General features: G+C 43.1%; 2 protein-coding genes across 11 annotated transcripts in view; one reads left to right on the top strand and one right to left on the bottom strand.

Moving 5' to 3' along the window:
* Window positions 1-14,816, top strand: part of ACAD10 (acyl-CoA dehydrogenase family member 10) — a 95,605-nt gene that overhangs the window by 29,325 nt on the left and 51,464 nt on the right. The gene's annotated exons all lie outside the window — the stretch shown is intronic.
* BRAP (BRCA1 associated protein) overlaps window positions 1,827-14,816 on the bottom strand; it is a 100,866-nt gene continuing 87,876 nt past the window's right edge. For all 6 annotated transcript variants that reach the window (XM_082698437.1, XM_082698434.1, XM_082698438.1 and 3 more), the window contains exons 7-12: window positions 13,863-13,938; window positions 13,069-13,207; window positions 12,579-12,688; window positions 11,594-11,683; window positions 6,431-6,534; window positions 1,827-4,250 (exon numbers count right to left, since the gene is read on the bottom strand). In XM_082698437.1, the coding sequence (XP_082554563.1) occupies window positions 3,887-4,250; window positions 6,431-6,534; window positions 11,594-11,683; window positions 12,579-12,688; window positions 13,069-13,207; window positions 13,863-13,938 (883 nt within the window). In that variant the 3' untranslated portion in view covers window positions 1,827-3,886. The remainder of the gene's footprint in view (window positions 4,251-6,430; window positions 6,535-11,593; window positions 11,684-12,578; window positions 12,689-13,068; window positions 13,208-13,862; window positions 13,939-14,816) is intronic.

Below are 14,816 nucleotides of genomic sequence, written 5' to 3'. Positions count from 1 at the left end.
ACGCTGCACAGGATGAGACACTTGGCTTTGGCTTTGGGGCAAAACAGGGTGGGGAGGTTCCTGAAGGGAAAGGCTTTTCTCCCTAGTACTGCTTCACTCTTGCCTGCTATTTAAAAATTTTTAATTTTTTTTTAAAAGATTCCATTTATTTATTTGACAGAGAGAGACACATAGTAAGAGAGGGAACAGAAGCAGGGGGAGTGGGAGAGAGAGAAGCAGGCTTCCTGCTGAGCAGTGAGCCCGACATAGGGCTAGATCCCAGGACCCTGGGATCACGACCTGAGCTCTTGAAGGCAGACGCTTCATGACTGAGCTACCCAGGTACCCCTAAAAATTTTTTAACTTTTAAAAGCTAGATCTGGGGGCGCCTGGGTGGCTCAGTGGGTTAAGCCGCTGCCTTCGGCTCAGGTCATGATCTCAGGGTCCTGGGATCGAGTCCCGCATCAGGCTCTCTGCTCAGCAGGGAGCCTGCTTCCCTATCTCTCTCTCTCTCTGGCTGCCTCTCCATCTACTTGTGATTTCTCTCTGTCAAATTAATAAATAAAAGCTTTAAAAAAAAAAAAATAAAAGCTAGATCTGGGGGCGCCTGGGTGGCTCAGTAGGTGGAGTGTCTGGCTCCTGGTTTTGGCTCAGGTCCTGATCTCAGGGTCTTTGGATCCAGCCCGTCAGGCTCTGTGCTCAGCAGCCGGGAGTCTGCTTGAAGATTCCTTCACTCCCCCTCCCCCACCATCAGCTTGAAGATTCCTCCCTCCCCCTCCCCCACCATCCCTCACCTACCCCCACACGCATGCTCTCTCTCAAATAAATCTTTAAAAAAGAGAAAAAAAAGGTACATCTGTTGGTGTAGACACTATGGAGATATTCTCGGACTCCCACTTCAAGAACCTTCACAGGCAAGAATGAAAAGGGCTGGCCAAAGGCAGAGAAGCCTGTCAGAGAGCACTTGGTGTCTTCCTAAACTCACTTAAGGTGACAGCCAGGTCTTTGAGCAGTGTAGGCATCCCCCAGCACCACGAAGGAGCAGGAGCTGGGTCATGAGAGACTCCTGAAAAATCTCCCTTCTGCTGCCAAGAAAGAAATTAACGCAGCAGAATTCACTGCGGCAGTTAATTCAGCTTTATCCTGGAGAAGACGAAATCACTTTCCTCAAATGTGAGAGCTACTTTCCTTTTATAGATAAGCGCATTGACTTCATCACGTGAGCCTGTCTGCCACCAGCCCAAGCAACGTGGCAGAGCGCACAGCAGCCAAATCTCAAGGGTAGTATTTGTAACTTGTGTATCCAGACTGTACCAGGAGAGGGGTTTCCAAGTGATGACAGAAGGTTGTTCATTTGTGATTTGCCAAGCGCTCCACACTACTGGCTGGCTGGTTCGTTTCCTAGCCCTCTTGCTGAGGACAAGCTCCCTGGGCAAGCATGGAGCCGGGAGTTGCTTTGGGGCTTTGCCTTACCCAGTGTATCCTAACCAGACACGCCTGGGGCAGTTTCAAAACACAGAGTGGCCTCAGTTTGCGATAGGGCCTGGAAAAGTCTCCAGTGCGTATATTGATTGCTTTCGGTTTGCCAAAGAGTTGGGTGCTGGGTCTCAGCCTATCCCGAGCCTCCAAATTCAGATAATTCTCCTTATTCTACTTTTTATGAGTTTGGGAAGTTGGAGCAAAGGGGTGGAGAGATGAATGATCTAGCTGCTCACTCTAGTGCTGAGGCGATGATTTTTAATGCTTCTTTTAAATCCAGGTCACTGATACCTTCTTAGGTTATGTAGATAGAAGCTCCCAAGAAAATGTCAATCAGAGAGACACAAATTTCACACAGGGCAGAACCATTTCAAAGTTTGATTATTTTAATCGAATTTCATTGTTCAAAGTAGAATGGATATATTAAGTGGTTCATTTCCATCCTGAAGAAAACATGAACAGTTTCTATCTTATTGTAATTTTGTCAAATTCAAACATGACTCTTTGACCTTTATCAAAGACATTTTCTTAATGTATCTTGATAAGATTCTTTATTCTGGAAAAAATTTTTTAAACCTTCAAGTAGTTTGGAAACATTTGCCTATTTGCTCATTCCTCTGGGCACAGCCTTTCAGACCACTTAGCTCACCTGTCCTGAAGATCTCTGTTTTTCTAGCTGGTGGTAAGGCTGCGTGATGGAGGTGATCATGGGAAAACGAGGAGCGAGCAAGCTTTGTCAACTACTTCTAATTCTCTTAATTAGTATGCTACAATCCACCCCAGCTTCTGCAAGGTCAGACATGCAAGACAAATACTTGGCCAAAAAAGCAGGATTCTAACTAGTGTAAAAATAGATTTTAAATAAAATAGAATCTCTATAGGAAAGAGAATTAGGTTATGCTTTACATTCCCGCTCTTGCTTTAAGATCTCTGTATATGTAAGTCCAAGGGGGACTTGTAGAGTGGGTCTACCCTAAGTAAAAATTGAGAATGTCTGAGGTACATTCATTTTGCAAAGTTACAGGTGAGGTTTTTTGGGAAATGCTATAGCACATCCCACAAAAATGGATGGTGATTAACAATACAGTTTGTGTGCTATCAAGTAACATGTAGGACATTTAGGTCAAAGGGGATGAGGCCTAACCATAGGCTAAAAAACAATGAAAATATGATCATCTGAAAACTCTGGCTAACTCTGAAGCAGAAAACAAACCCCGTCATTTAACAGCATGTCTTGTTAACCTATCTAGCTACCTCTTTTGGAAGCTTCAATTCCAACACAGGTCTTACTTTAATTTCGCTCAGTCGTTGTATATTATTAATTACTTGATTATACTTAATTACTTGAGGTTGAGGTTTCTAGAGAAAGTACACAGCCCCTCTGTTGGCTCACAACAAGTACCGCATGACTGCTTTAAAGGGGCTCTGTTAAAATGCCAATCTTCGGATTTAGAAACAGCCTTTGGTTGTATCTTGAAAGCATCACTGAAAATCTGCCCAAGGTCCCTCTAGCCGCAACCTGAACATGCAGCCCGATCTTCTGTAAACATTCAGAAAACACTGATCCCAGCAAAATACACAATCAGCTAGTCAGAGGCCTCACTCCGCATTTTCACACGGATGATTAATCTGCTTGCTGATTCTTGCTGGATGCTAGGAAATCCACTCTCAGAGTTGGGTCTTAGAGCAAGCCTTCAGCCTCCTCCTTACGTGAAGTTCACAATGTGGTGTGGAGTCATCAAAAAACCTAGAAGCGCCACCATTTTTCCTACCCTGGGTCTGCTCGGCCTGCGGGGGATGTTTGTTTTTCCTGGCTAGCCCTGGAGCAAGAGGTGGCCACTGGTGACAGGCTAGTGACCAACGGTTTACAGGCCCGGCCTCGTCTCATGGGACCTTTAACCAATTCTTCAATGCCCAGATGCAGGGAGGGATGACCGTGACAGGCGACTAATGCTAGGGAATTTGCATAAATCCTCAGTGGCCAGTGCAAACTTCTCTTTAAAGCAGCTGCTATGACCTCAGGTAATGTGACCTTTGAGGTTCCCCGAAAAAAAAAAAAAAATCGTCATCTTGAACCAGACCCCAGAAGTGAATGTCAAATACACCAACTCAATAAATACAATGGAAAAATGCGCAGCAGAGCTGGGGCTTCTATCAAGTAGGAAGGCAAAATGGCCATGAGAGCGCCTGAGGCTAGTGAACGATCATGGTGGGCAACGGCAGCCAGCTCTGAAGCCCCAGCCCGTCTCGCCAGCTCCGCCAGCCGCCAGGCTGCAGTCCCTGCAGCATGTGCCCGCAAAGAAAAGACCCAAACAACGGCGGCTCCGTCCTCACTTGTACTTGCTCAAGGTCCACCCTCACACTGGAGCCCCAGCGCACCCCCGCCGCGCCAGGGAAAACAGTCTCAGGGACGTCTGTTTCCCAGAGGTCACTTGCCCCTCTTGCTGCGGCCTTTCCTGGAAGGCAGCTTCCCACTGCCCCCCGAAGACGGGGGGCTGGAGGCCGAGGCCATGGCGATGTTGATCTGTCCCTCCTGGATTTCCTGCCGGGTCTCGGCAGGCAGGTGGTTGATCTTCTGCTGTGCCTCCAGGTAGAACATGACGTCACGCAGCTGCTCCTGGATCTCCGTGATCTGCAGATCCTTCTGGTCGCAGGTCTCCTTCAACACCCTCTCCTCCTCCTTGAGTTTGTTCTGCAGGAGGACCTGGTTGGCTCGCAAACACTTGTTCATTTCCTGCTCCTCTTTGAGCTCTGTGGTAAGTTTGGCCACTTTCGTGTTTAGTTGGGTGCACCTTTTGCAAGACAAAGGAAGACAAAAGCATGGTTTTCATTTGCTGACACGGTCCCCCTTCTGCTCTGGGATTGAACAGAGGCGCTGTGATCTCAGAATCCATTGAGGGACTGGACTCCTCCCTCCTGCGGTGGAAGGGGACTGGTTTGCTGCCACTGCAACAGCTTTACAAAGCAAGGATTTTGCTCAAGTTAACAGCGTGGCTTCGGGACAATTTTTCTAAGCATCGGATATTTTTCAATTGCAGAAACAATTCTGTGATTCATGATAAAACTCATACCGCTTCTCTGTTTTGCAGTCTGTGGTTAAATAGGTGTCTCAGAGATAACAGCTACGATAAAGAAGTTATGAGGAAAAGTAACATTCTCCGAGAGTCAAGTGCTCTGATCTCACTGCACTTGCTGGAGGAGAGTTTTCAAGGATAGGAGCGCCCTATTCTCGATGCTCAATCTTACTCATAAGTAAAAAATTACAAATTAAAATACCACCTGGGATACCATTTTTATGTATCAGAATACCAGAGAGCTCAGATGTGGGGAAAAAGGGACTTGCACACATTGGCACTGGAGCAGGAACTGCTACAAACTCTTTGGAAGTCACCTTGGCAATACCCATAAAAATAAAAATTTCACTGTGCCCTCTGCCACACCTATTCCAGGAATTTATCCTACAGAATATATCCCACAGCACTATTTCAGACCACACTGAAAGAAACGGAGAAAAATGCTCACTGCAACAGAGTTTACAGTAGTCTATGACTTGAGACAACGTAAGTTGTCCATCAATTATTATGGGACCTCCAGACAATGGAATACTGTGCCGCCTTTATGAAGATCAAGATAGCTCTAGATGTGCCAATATGAAAAAAAAAATATCTAAAATGAAGTATTTTACCAAACAGAATACTTAATATTATTTTTTTAAGAGAAAAGATAGTGTATGTGAGATGTTTATACAGATACAGCAGAAGATTTGGAAGAGGCAATAGTTACTGGTACCACTAATTAATAATGGTAACCTTTAGATACACAGCATGATCTATAGGTTGGAAAAAAACCTTCCAGTTTTAATTCTTTCATGTAGTTTGTTAGGGAGCTGAAAGTTTAGGACAGTATTTTAATTTCTCTTAATGCCGTAGTGTTTTTACAGAAGTTTAAAACACACACACACACAAAAAGCCTTTGAGCGGCTGCTGGCTCAAGAGCACATAACTCTTGACCTCAGGGTTGTTAAGTTTGAGCCCCCATGTTGGGTGCAGAGACTGCTTACAAAGAAAATGTTTAAAAGAAACAAAACAAGACAACTTTGGTGAAGAGTATTGTGGCTGATGAAAAAATTTTGAAACCGATAATGGCAATAGGAGCAGGATGTCGTGAATGCCATTCAATGTCACTGACAAATTTCATGTTATGTAGATTTTGCCACAATACAAAAAAACAAAAACAAAAACAAAAAACTATTACAATAATCCCTACTTTTGAATAGCGGGAAAACAGGTAAAGGGGAAATGGGAACTTTTTGCACAATCTTGGCAGCCTCTGTAAAGCTGAATTTCTTCCAGAGTAAAGGTTTATTTAAAACAAAAACAAAATAAAAAACAACTTTTAAAGCTAGGATAAACTTACCTTTATCCATTTGTCTGGAGGTAAAAAAAAAAAACCATTATATTTGTGAGTATACTTAAGCTAGAAAGGTAATTTCAATCAGCAGCAACGATCTTCCCATACAGTAATAGTAGAGTATGTTCTTGCCACCCTGTTCTTGAGCTTTTCACACCATAGTCTACAAATTTGGCTTTTAATTCCTGTCTAATCCCAGAGTACACACCACCTCTGGCTTAGACAGTCGCTCTCTTAAGTGCCAGTTCTCAGCCATATGGCTCAGAGAAGCTGAAGCTCTGAGTACAAGGCTGTTGCTTTCTCGTGGCAAAAATGAAAGATACCTGCACATACAAGAAGCACAGACATCAGAGGAGAGCGCTGCATTCCACATGGCATCCACCTGGTGTGAAACGCTGTCGTCTTTAATAAATGCAAAGTCACAGTAAGTTTGCTTCATATATAGGGAGACCCCTGAAAACCTAGTTGACAGACACACTTGGAAAGTGTTAGTGAAGGAGATTACCTGTTTATGAGCCTGTTACAATGAAAAAGCTAATTAAAAGAGGCCAATTACACCTACTTTCTTTCCACAGACTGCTTTTCTTTTAGGAGATCATTTAGTCTATGCTCCAGATTATCACATTTCTCAATTGTTTCTTTAAATTTGGTCTTCATGTTGTTAATCTGGAAGAGCAAACAAAGGTCAGTTTCACTTCACAGAGGCATAGCTCCTGGTCTCTGGGGCTAACTTCACCACTGTTTCTTCAATTACCTGTCTATAACTTTGACAAACCGGACTAAAAAAAGGTGAGACAATCATTTGAAAGAATTCCTGTAATTGAAATAAGCATTTTGAGAAATCCTTTTTCCCCCTTACTGTTTATCTATACCAGGATAATCAGGAGCAGCGGAATGCCAAGCGGAAGACTCAAAAGTAGACTTGGGCAGTCAAGCAGGAGATGGTCTGTCGGAGGCCAGACCACAGCATTCTCTTCTATTTTTTTTTTTAAATTTTATTTATTTATTTGAGAGAGAGACAGAGTGAGAGAGCATGAGGAGGGAGAAGGAGAGACTCCCCATGGAGCTGGGAGCCTGATGTGGGACTCGATCCCGGGATTCCGGGATCATGACCTGAGCTGAAGGCAGTCGCTTAACCAACTGAGCCACCCTGGCGCCCCCAGAGCATCCTCCTCTTAACTCGTCATTTTTTTTTCCTCCTGAGATCACATTCCAAAAATTACTATTCAAATAATCTAACAAACTAATCTAATCCAAGAAAATGGGGATAACTGATTTTAACTGTTCAGGCTCCCCCTTTCCCAAACTCCTTACTAATTTTCTCAGGTACATAAAGTGACATGGAACATAAGTGGTTCTTGTTTTGAGTTAATTTGCAAATGCAATATAGAGAGAATGAATTCATGCTACATTGTCTTAGAAACTGAAAGAGGGTGCCTGGGTGGCTCAGTGGGTTAAGCCTCTACCTTTGGCTCAGGTCATGATCCCAGAGTGCTGGGATCAAGCCCCGCATCGGGCTCTCTGCTCATCAGGGAGCCTGCCTCCCCCCTTTCTCTGCCTGACTCTCTGCCTACTTGTGATCTTTCTCTCTGTCAACTAAATAAATAAAATCTTAAAAAAAGAAAGAAAGAAAGAAAGAAACTGAAGAGAATTTAAAAATTCTGGTGTATTCTGTGTTGGAAACCAAGAGACTTTTGAAGTCTAGCTAAGCAGATGCTGGATTCACTTGGGTGTGACGATCTACACAACTGAGAAGTGCTTCAGCTCTACTGATATACGGACAGACACAGAGAGAAGATTAGATGGGAAGGAGAAGTAGCAAGGCTGTGTGGATCATGAGGCAGTAATAACAGGAACTGAAAGGGACTGAGAATTTAAATCCTATGGCCCACATACCAGCCAAGTGTTTTGTAAGCAATATCCCTTTATATCTTTCAAGAAGCTTTACAGAAACAGGCTTATAGAAGGGTGAGGCAATCTGCCTAAGGTCACCCAACCAGAGCATGGTGGGTCCAGGACTCGGCACCAAGTCTGAATCTAGAGCCAAGCTCTAGACCTCTCTGTACTACACTGGAGGCCACAGCCATACAGCAAAGGAAAAACGACCCTTGGGCAGAGGCAAACTCTCAGCAATTGTCCATCAGGTTAGGAAAAGGGTCACTGCTTTTAATACTTACTTTTAAAAACTTGCCACATGGTCTAACAGATTTCTAACAGCACTGTTTTTTTTTAAATAAGAAAATAACTGTAGAAATTAACTTTATAGCCAACTTCTGTTAAGTTGGAAGAACAATTAAAGCAAGATTCCTCTATGTCATGAAAACAAAAATAGCTTAAAAATTGCTCTAATTGAGGCACCTGGGTGGCTCAGTGGGTTGGGCCTCTGCCTTCGGCTCGGGTCATAGTCTCAGGGTTCTGGGATTGAGTCCCGCATCGGGCTCTCTGCTCAGTGGTGGGCCTGCTTCCCCTCTCTCTCTGCCTGTCTCTCTGCCTGCTTGTGATCTCTCTCTCTCTCTGTCAATAAATAAATAAAATCTTAAAAAAAAAAATTGCTCTAATTTGGGGTGCCTGGGTGGCTCAGTCAGTTGGGCGTCTGCCTTGAGCTCAGGTCATAATACCACACTCCTGGGATCAAGCCCCATGCTGGGCTCCCTGCTCAGCGTGGAGCATGCCTCTCCCTCTGCCCCTCCCCCCATTTGTGCTCACGCATTCTCTCTCTCTCTCACTGTCAAATAAATAAGTAAAATCATTTTTTTAAAAAGATTTATTTATTTATTTGACAGGCAGAGATCACAAGTATGTAGAGAGGCAGCCAGAGAGAGAGAGAGGAGGAAGCAGGCTCCCTGCTGAGCAGAGAGCCCGATGTGGGGCTTGATCCCAGGACCCTGGGATCATGACCTGAGCCAAAGGCAGAGGCTTTAACCCACTAAGCCATCCAGGTGCCCCAATAAGTAAAATCTTTAAAAAAAATTTTTTTAATTGCTCTAATTCTAATTTGGTATTAATTTCCTCCCCAAAATTGTTTTAAAATAAAAGACCATTAGAATCTTTATACATCTTCTAAACTGACTCCTGTTAGTTAGGGAAATTGAAGAGGACAAATATGACTATCAAAAGGAACCAAACTGTGTTTTGTTAACTGGAGATACTTAGGCCAAATGCACTTGAATCAAGATGAAACCCAAGTAGCCCCCAAAAGCTCTCTAAAATTGTTACAGACAAAAAAGTTACAATGGTTTAAATCAGTGCTTTTTAAAACCTTTCTGACCATGAGCCCGCAGTAAGAAATACTCAGTATACACACAACTGACGCCAAGAGCTTCACAAAACAGTATTAAATATGATAATGTGCTCTAATATTTTATATCCACCTTACCTGTTTAATAAAAATGCCAGCTATCAAACTCATTTCATGATCCACAGCTGGAAAAATACTGATTTACATGGAGCTCCAGGTCCAATGAGAAAAGACAGATCTTCAGGGGAATTCACTGTCCTGTCTGCCTGCTCTGTGTTCTTCCTACATGGCCCCACTAAAACAAGAACCTTCGAGTGGACATGAGCTTCTAGAACAGACTCTCACATGCTATAGTAATCGTACTCCCTGAAGGATGCTGGTGGTAGGGGCAGAACAGCACTGTAACAAGCCCCCAATGAGGCCCATGAACAAGAATCTCCACCAGTGAAACCCACGGTCTGCTACTGGATCTCTCTGCACACACTCTCCTGCTGGAGGTGCCAGTGGACAGAGGACTGGTCAAAAGGAGGACCTGGCAGAACAAAAAGCCTGCAGCATCCATTAACTTATGGATAAGCGACATTTGTTACTAGAAAACAAAACATCCTTTTCAAGCCCTTCCAGCTTTTATGGAGGGCTGCCCTTGCCTCCATCTTAGCTCTACACAAAAAAACCCCAAAAGTTTCAGCGTTTAGCTTTCCTGCCCCTTGACCTGCTTTTCATGGGCATTTGTTAGGGAATGCAGTTAATCCTAAGGAATCTGAAAAGGTGGAGAGGACCCTAGGCTTAGCTCTCAAGGGTCTACGTGAAGCACTTCAGGTATATCCCCTGTGCACAAACCCATTACTCAGGCTGTGCAGAGTTGCCAATGTTAGTCCCTGGGACTTCATAACTTGACACCAAGTGGCAGTGACCGTGCTCTGCTTCCTGAGTGCTGCTGGAAGCATGTCTTTCTCATATGTGCTCCAATCAAGGCCTATTCAGAACTAGTCCATTAAGTGACCCTGAGTGCCTCTGGAAAGGCACTTTCATCACTTGGAAGGTTCTTGTAGGAACTATATCAAGAACTTATAACTAAAGATCATGTCAAAGCTGGTGTTAAGCTTTTATTTTAGAAGCCCGATTTCTCCTCATTTGTAGGCATATCCAGAAACTGGGGCCAAAGGACTTGGCCTATGTGTAAGCCTGGCCCTGCCTGCCTAATTCCAGGGTAATCCTAGCCACCACACAGATGAGACCCAAGCCTGGCTCTGCAGTCCCTATATGAAGGTCTAGTTAGTGCTAGGGACACACAAAATTACTAAAATCATCATTAAAAATAATTTAAAAGCCTGTATGGACACTGTTCTTAGAACCTGAGGAAGGTTCTTGGAGTCCCCTGAAGAGCTCACTAGTTTTCAAACTCCCTTCTTTGGAACTGGCAGGGTTCCTTGTACGTGCTGGAGGCAACGGGAAAAAAGCAAGTGGAGCTCTGTGCGCTCCGTCTGGGTTCCCACCAAAATCATACCACTTTTCTCTTTCACCTGCTGGAGCAGTGGACTGGCAATTTCTTTAAAGGATTTTGTTAACATCTAAAAACCTCTGCCCTAGATAAACAAGGAACCATGGGAACCACAGAAGCTCTAGCACCTCTGTCTTCCTTTCTTCTCTGCGATTTCGAAGAGCTCGGCACCATCGTACTGCCACAGAAGCCCACACGCAGCTCCTCAAAGCAGCTGTTCCCAAGCTGACAAACCAACTGGCAGACTCAAATTACAAGCCCTCGTGTACATACTTCTGTTTTTTTTTTTTTTAATGGAATTGCACTAGGCACTAGAAAACCTGACAGAAATTAAACAAATCTTTCCCCACTCAAAAATACCAAAATACTCAGGTCTTTAAGCCCAAGTTTTCCTTTTTTAGGATATATAACAGGTATTTCGTTTCTTCCTCACCTCATATTTAATGTAATATCGAGCTCAGCATACAATTCTAATCTATTCGTCTTGATTTACTGATCCTAGGTAAGAATACATGTTGGCTTCCCTCCCCTTCTTAAATAATGTTCAGCTGGCTGCATTTACAACAGCATATTTTCGTCTCTTCCTTTTCCTCTTTTTGACTAATTTCTTTCTTATTGTGGTCTAGAATTTCTTGTTGCCTAAAACTGCCTTTAGGGGCTAAGTCTGTAATATAATGATGATTCATTTCAACCACTTCTCTTGGAATTCTGATCTAAAGTTAGATTACTGGGGTGAGACAACTGATTCCAAATCTTTCTTTCTTCTCTCGGCACACTGCATCCTCCCCTCCCCCGTGCCCCAGCTTTACTGAGATATAACTAAAGTATAACAAAGGTTTCTTTTTAGAAGCCAAACAATTCTCTATCTCTGTATCAGAGTAAGGAAGATTCCAGCATTCCTCTTTTCTTGTACCCTGCCTTCTCCCACCCCAACATCAGATAGCCCTGCCATGTGGCACGTCAGCAGCACCAAACCAGAAACTTACTTCCTCTGCTGTGTCCTTCTCTATCCGAACTATCTTGTTTTCCCAGTAGATTCGCTGAGATTCCAGCTGGCTTGTTAGTAAATACGAATACTAGAAACATAGAGAATAGACACCAAAACATTAATCACTAAGTTTCTTCAATTCAATTAAAACTCAACATTTAATCACCAAAGGAAGAGTAGGTGTAACCATCAGAATGTCTATTACATCTTGGTTACACTTTACTCAACAAACCAGGGAATATAGAGATGTCAATTACACCCTGTCCTGGGGCTTACCATCCAGTCTGGACAAGTAAGCAGAGAAATGCATGTTAACAAATACGTTTCTGTTCAGGCTAACTTAAAGAACCACACGTTTTTAAATCAAAGTGTAAGTGAAAACTGCTCACCCCCTCTAGGAAGCTGTCCCTGTCCCACCCGGCCTTGGGTTAAGCAGTCCTCTCAGTTCCCTTAGTACGGTGCCTAACATTAACAGCACTTAACCACCAGGTCTCCCTGACAAGACTATCAACTTGTTCAAAGTGAGAGTTCTACCCTTATTTCTGTAGTCCCAGTGCCTGGCACATGCTGGACGTCAAGAAACGTTTGCCATCTGACTGCATGGGTGGATGAACAGTGCAGTGTAACAGCAGAGAAAAGATAGATGGCTTATGACAGTAGGGTCTGGCAGGGCTTCTGAGAAAAGGGGAGATTTGGAAGGGCTTTCGACAGACAGGAGAAGGTAAAGACAGAGCTGATTCCAGAGAACTACTGGCCGCATGTGTGAGCTGTAGACATTCAGGAACTCTTCAAGATGAAGCAGTCACATCAATGAGGCAAGGGTGCAAGGTATGGACAGATGGAGCAGATGGAGCCTTATGGAAGGCTCCGGGGTATTACGTCAAGAAATGTGGGCCAGGGAGTGGCAACACCACATCTGCATTTCAGAAAGACAGTAAAAAGAAGTAAAAAGATACTTAGTAATTACTAATAAAGTATCTTACCTCTAACTGTAAGGCATCTATTTTCTCTTCCTGGCAGGTATCACCCTCACATTCATACTGTACGATTTTTCCATCTGTTTTACTTGCAACCAGTCGATGGACATAGTTATCTAAAGAAAAGAATGAATGCATCAATCAAGGCTGGTTTGGCTTCTTTCTTCACAATGAAAACAGTCTGCATACACTCTGAACTTTGACAAATTTTTGTTTTTATGTGTTCTAAATTAAATGCATTGTGATACTTCTGTACAAGTGGGCTAAATCATTTGAATTTAAGCAAGAGTGAGAGGGCAAGTGTGGCAGTGTTAACTCTTTTTATAATGTGCAATTCAGGCCATTCATAGGAAATAGTGCCCTATGGGGCACCATGAGAATTTGAGTTTGCCACAGCTGTCAGGAAGATTTCAAGCTGGAAGAGAAAGCGGAGAGGTTCTGAGGGAGAGATGGTCATGCAGAATGATTCCGAATTAGGAAATGAGACCATGTTCACCTCCGGCATAGTCCCAGACTCGATGGTTGGTGAGCTGCATGGCATACGTGTGCTGCGTTTCCTCAAAGTGCTTATAAGCATGTCGACTCACGTACCGTCCACATCCTATGTGGCCACATATTAAACAAATCCACAGGTTCTGTCAGAGAAGGTAAGACCTTCGTTAGTTATACAAAAACACATGACTTGGCTCACTCAGAGTGGGAAGGGGCCTGACAGAGAATGAAGCTGAGCTGTTTCTACAGGAGTTTTGAATAAACATTTTTATTTATTTTAAAATTTTTATTTACTTGACACAAAGAGACAGACACGAGAGAGGCAACACAAGCAGGGGGAGTGGGAAAGAGAAAAGCAGGCCTCTCGCAGAGTGGGCAGCCTGATGTGGGACCCGATCCCAGACCCATGGGATCATGGGATCATGACCTGAGCAGAAGCCAGATACCTAATGACTGAACCTCCCAGGCGCCCCTAAATCTATGTTTAAAACCCAAAAAGCAAGCAAGGATGCTTTTACGGGCCAATCATTTTCTCCTTCTGGGTTTTAAGGAATTCTAAGTAAACAGCAAGACAAATATTCACAGTTTATCAGCAAAAGTCTAGTCCTCTTCAAAAACCAAAGAATAAAAAGCAGAGAGTATTTTGCTTAGGAATATAACATAATTAATTTACACATCTTGCCTGACTGTAGACAAAAAGAAAAAAAAAAAAAAGACTCAGCCTGAAAAAGAATTGAAGCAAACCCCAGACCATGAAAGCCGTGCTCACTTCTTTCCCAGCAGTCGGCCAATACTTACTTCCTGCACACCACACTCGAAACACTTATTCTCTTCCACTGGCTCTGGTGTCTGGCAGTACCGGCACACGGGACACCTAGACAGGACACCAAACGAGAATGGTACAGACGGAATACAAGAGATGGCTGTTACAGAATCAAAAGTCAAAAACTGCATTTTAAATCTTTGGTCTCTTACATACTACATGTTTATCATAACTAATGGTATCACTCAAGAATGCTTGCAAGTTACTCTCCAAAGAAATGAAAAAACAAAACAAAACAAAATCTTGATGAAAGAAGAATGAAAGGAATGAGTCTTAATCTGCTTCATGCCTTCTTCCATTTTTCCATCTGAAGCTTGATCAAAGAATTAAATGTGTACACGTTAGAATTAGGGACTTTAGGTAAGTTAATTTTATGTCCAGGTATCTGTAAGGTATTTTTATTTCAAATCATCTACCTTATTTCCCAAAGATCTAAATCACTCAAAAGGTACTCTGTCTTCTCTAGGTTGCTCCCAAGAGTTAAAACTAAAATCTGTAATAAATTTCACTGAAAGTAAGTGAATACTGGAACACACATGGCATGTTAGCATACAATAAATACGTGGAAGAGGACAGTAGTGCCAAGTACTCAAGTTTCAATTTACAAGAAGTCAATTAAAATAGCACTGAAGGCAAGCTCACAGAAACAGAGAGCAGAAAGGTAGAGGGATACCAGGGTCTGGGGGGAGGCGGCAATTGGGAGGTGTTGGTCAAAGGTTACAAGGTTTCAATTATGCCAGACTGAATCAATTCTGGAGAACAATTGTTCCTCAGTGTGACTGCAGCTGACAATATTATATTGTTTTTGAAATTTGCTAAGAAGATAGACTTTGCGTATTCTTACCACACACACATATACACGAAAAATAGGAAAATGGTAAAGGTGTGAGGTAAGATATGTTTATTAGCTTGGTTGTGAACACTTCATA

This window comes from Mustela nivalis, assembly GCF_964662115.1.
Source record: "Mustela nivalis genome assembly, chromosome: 14".
Taxonomy (NCBI): Eukaryota; Metazoa; Chordata; class Mammalia; order Carnivora; family Mustelidae; genus Mustela; species Mustela nivalis.
Note: the sequence above shows the minus strand (reverse complement) of the source record. Positions and strands in the feature narration are given on the sequence as shown.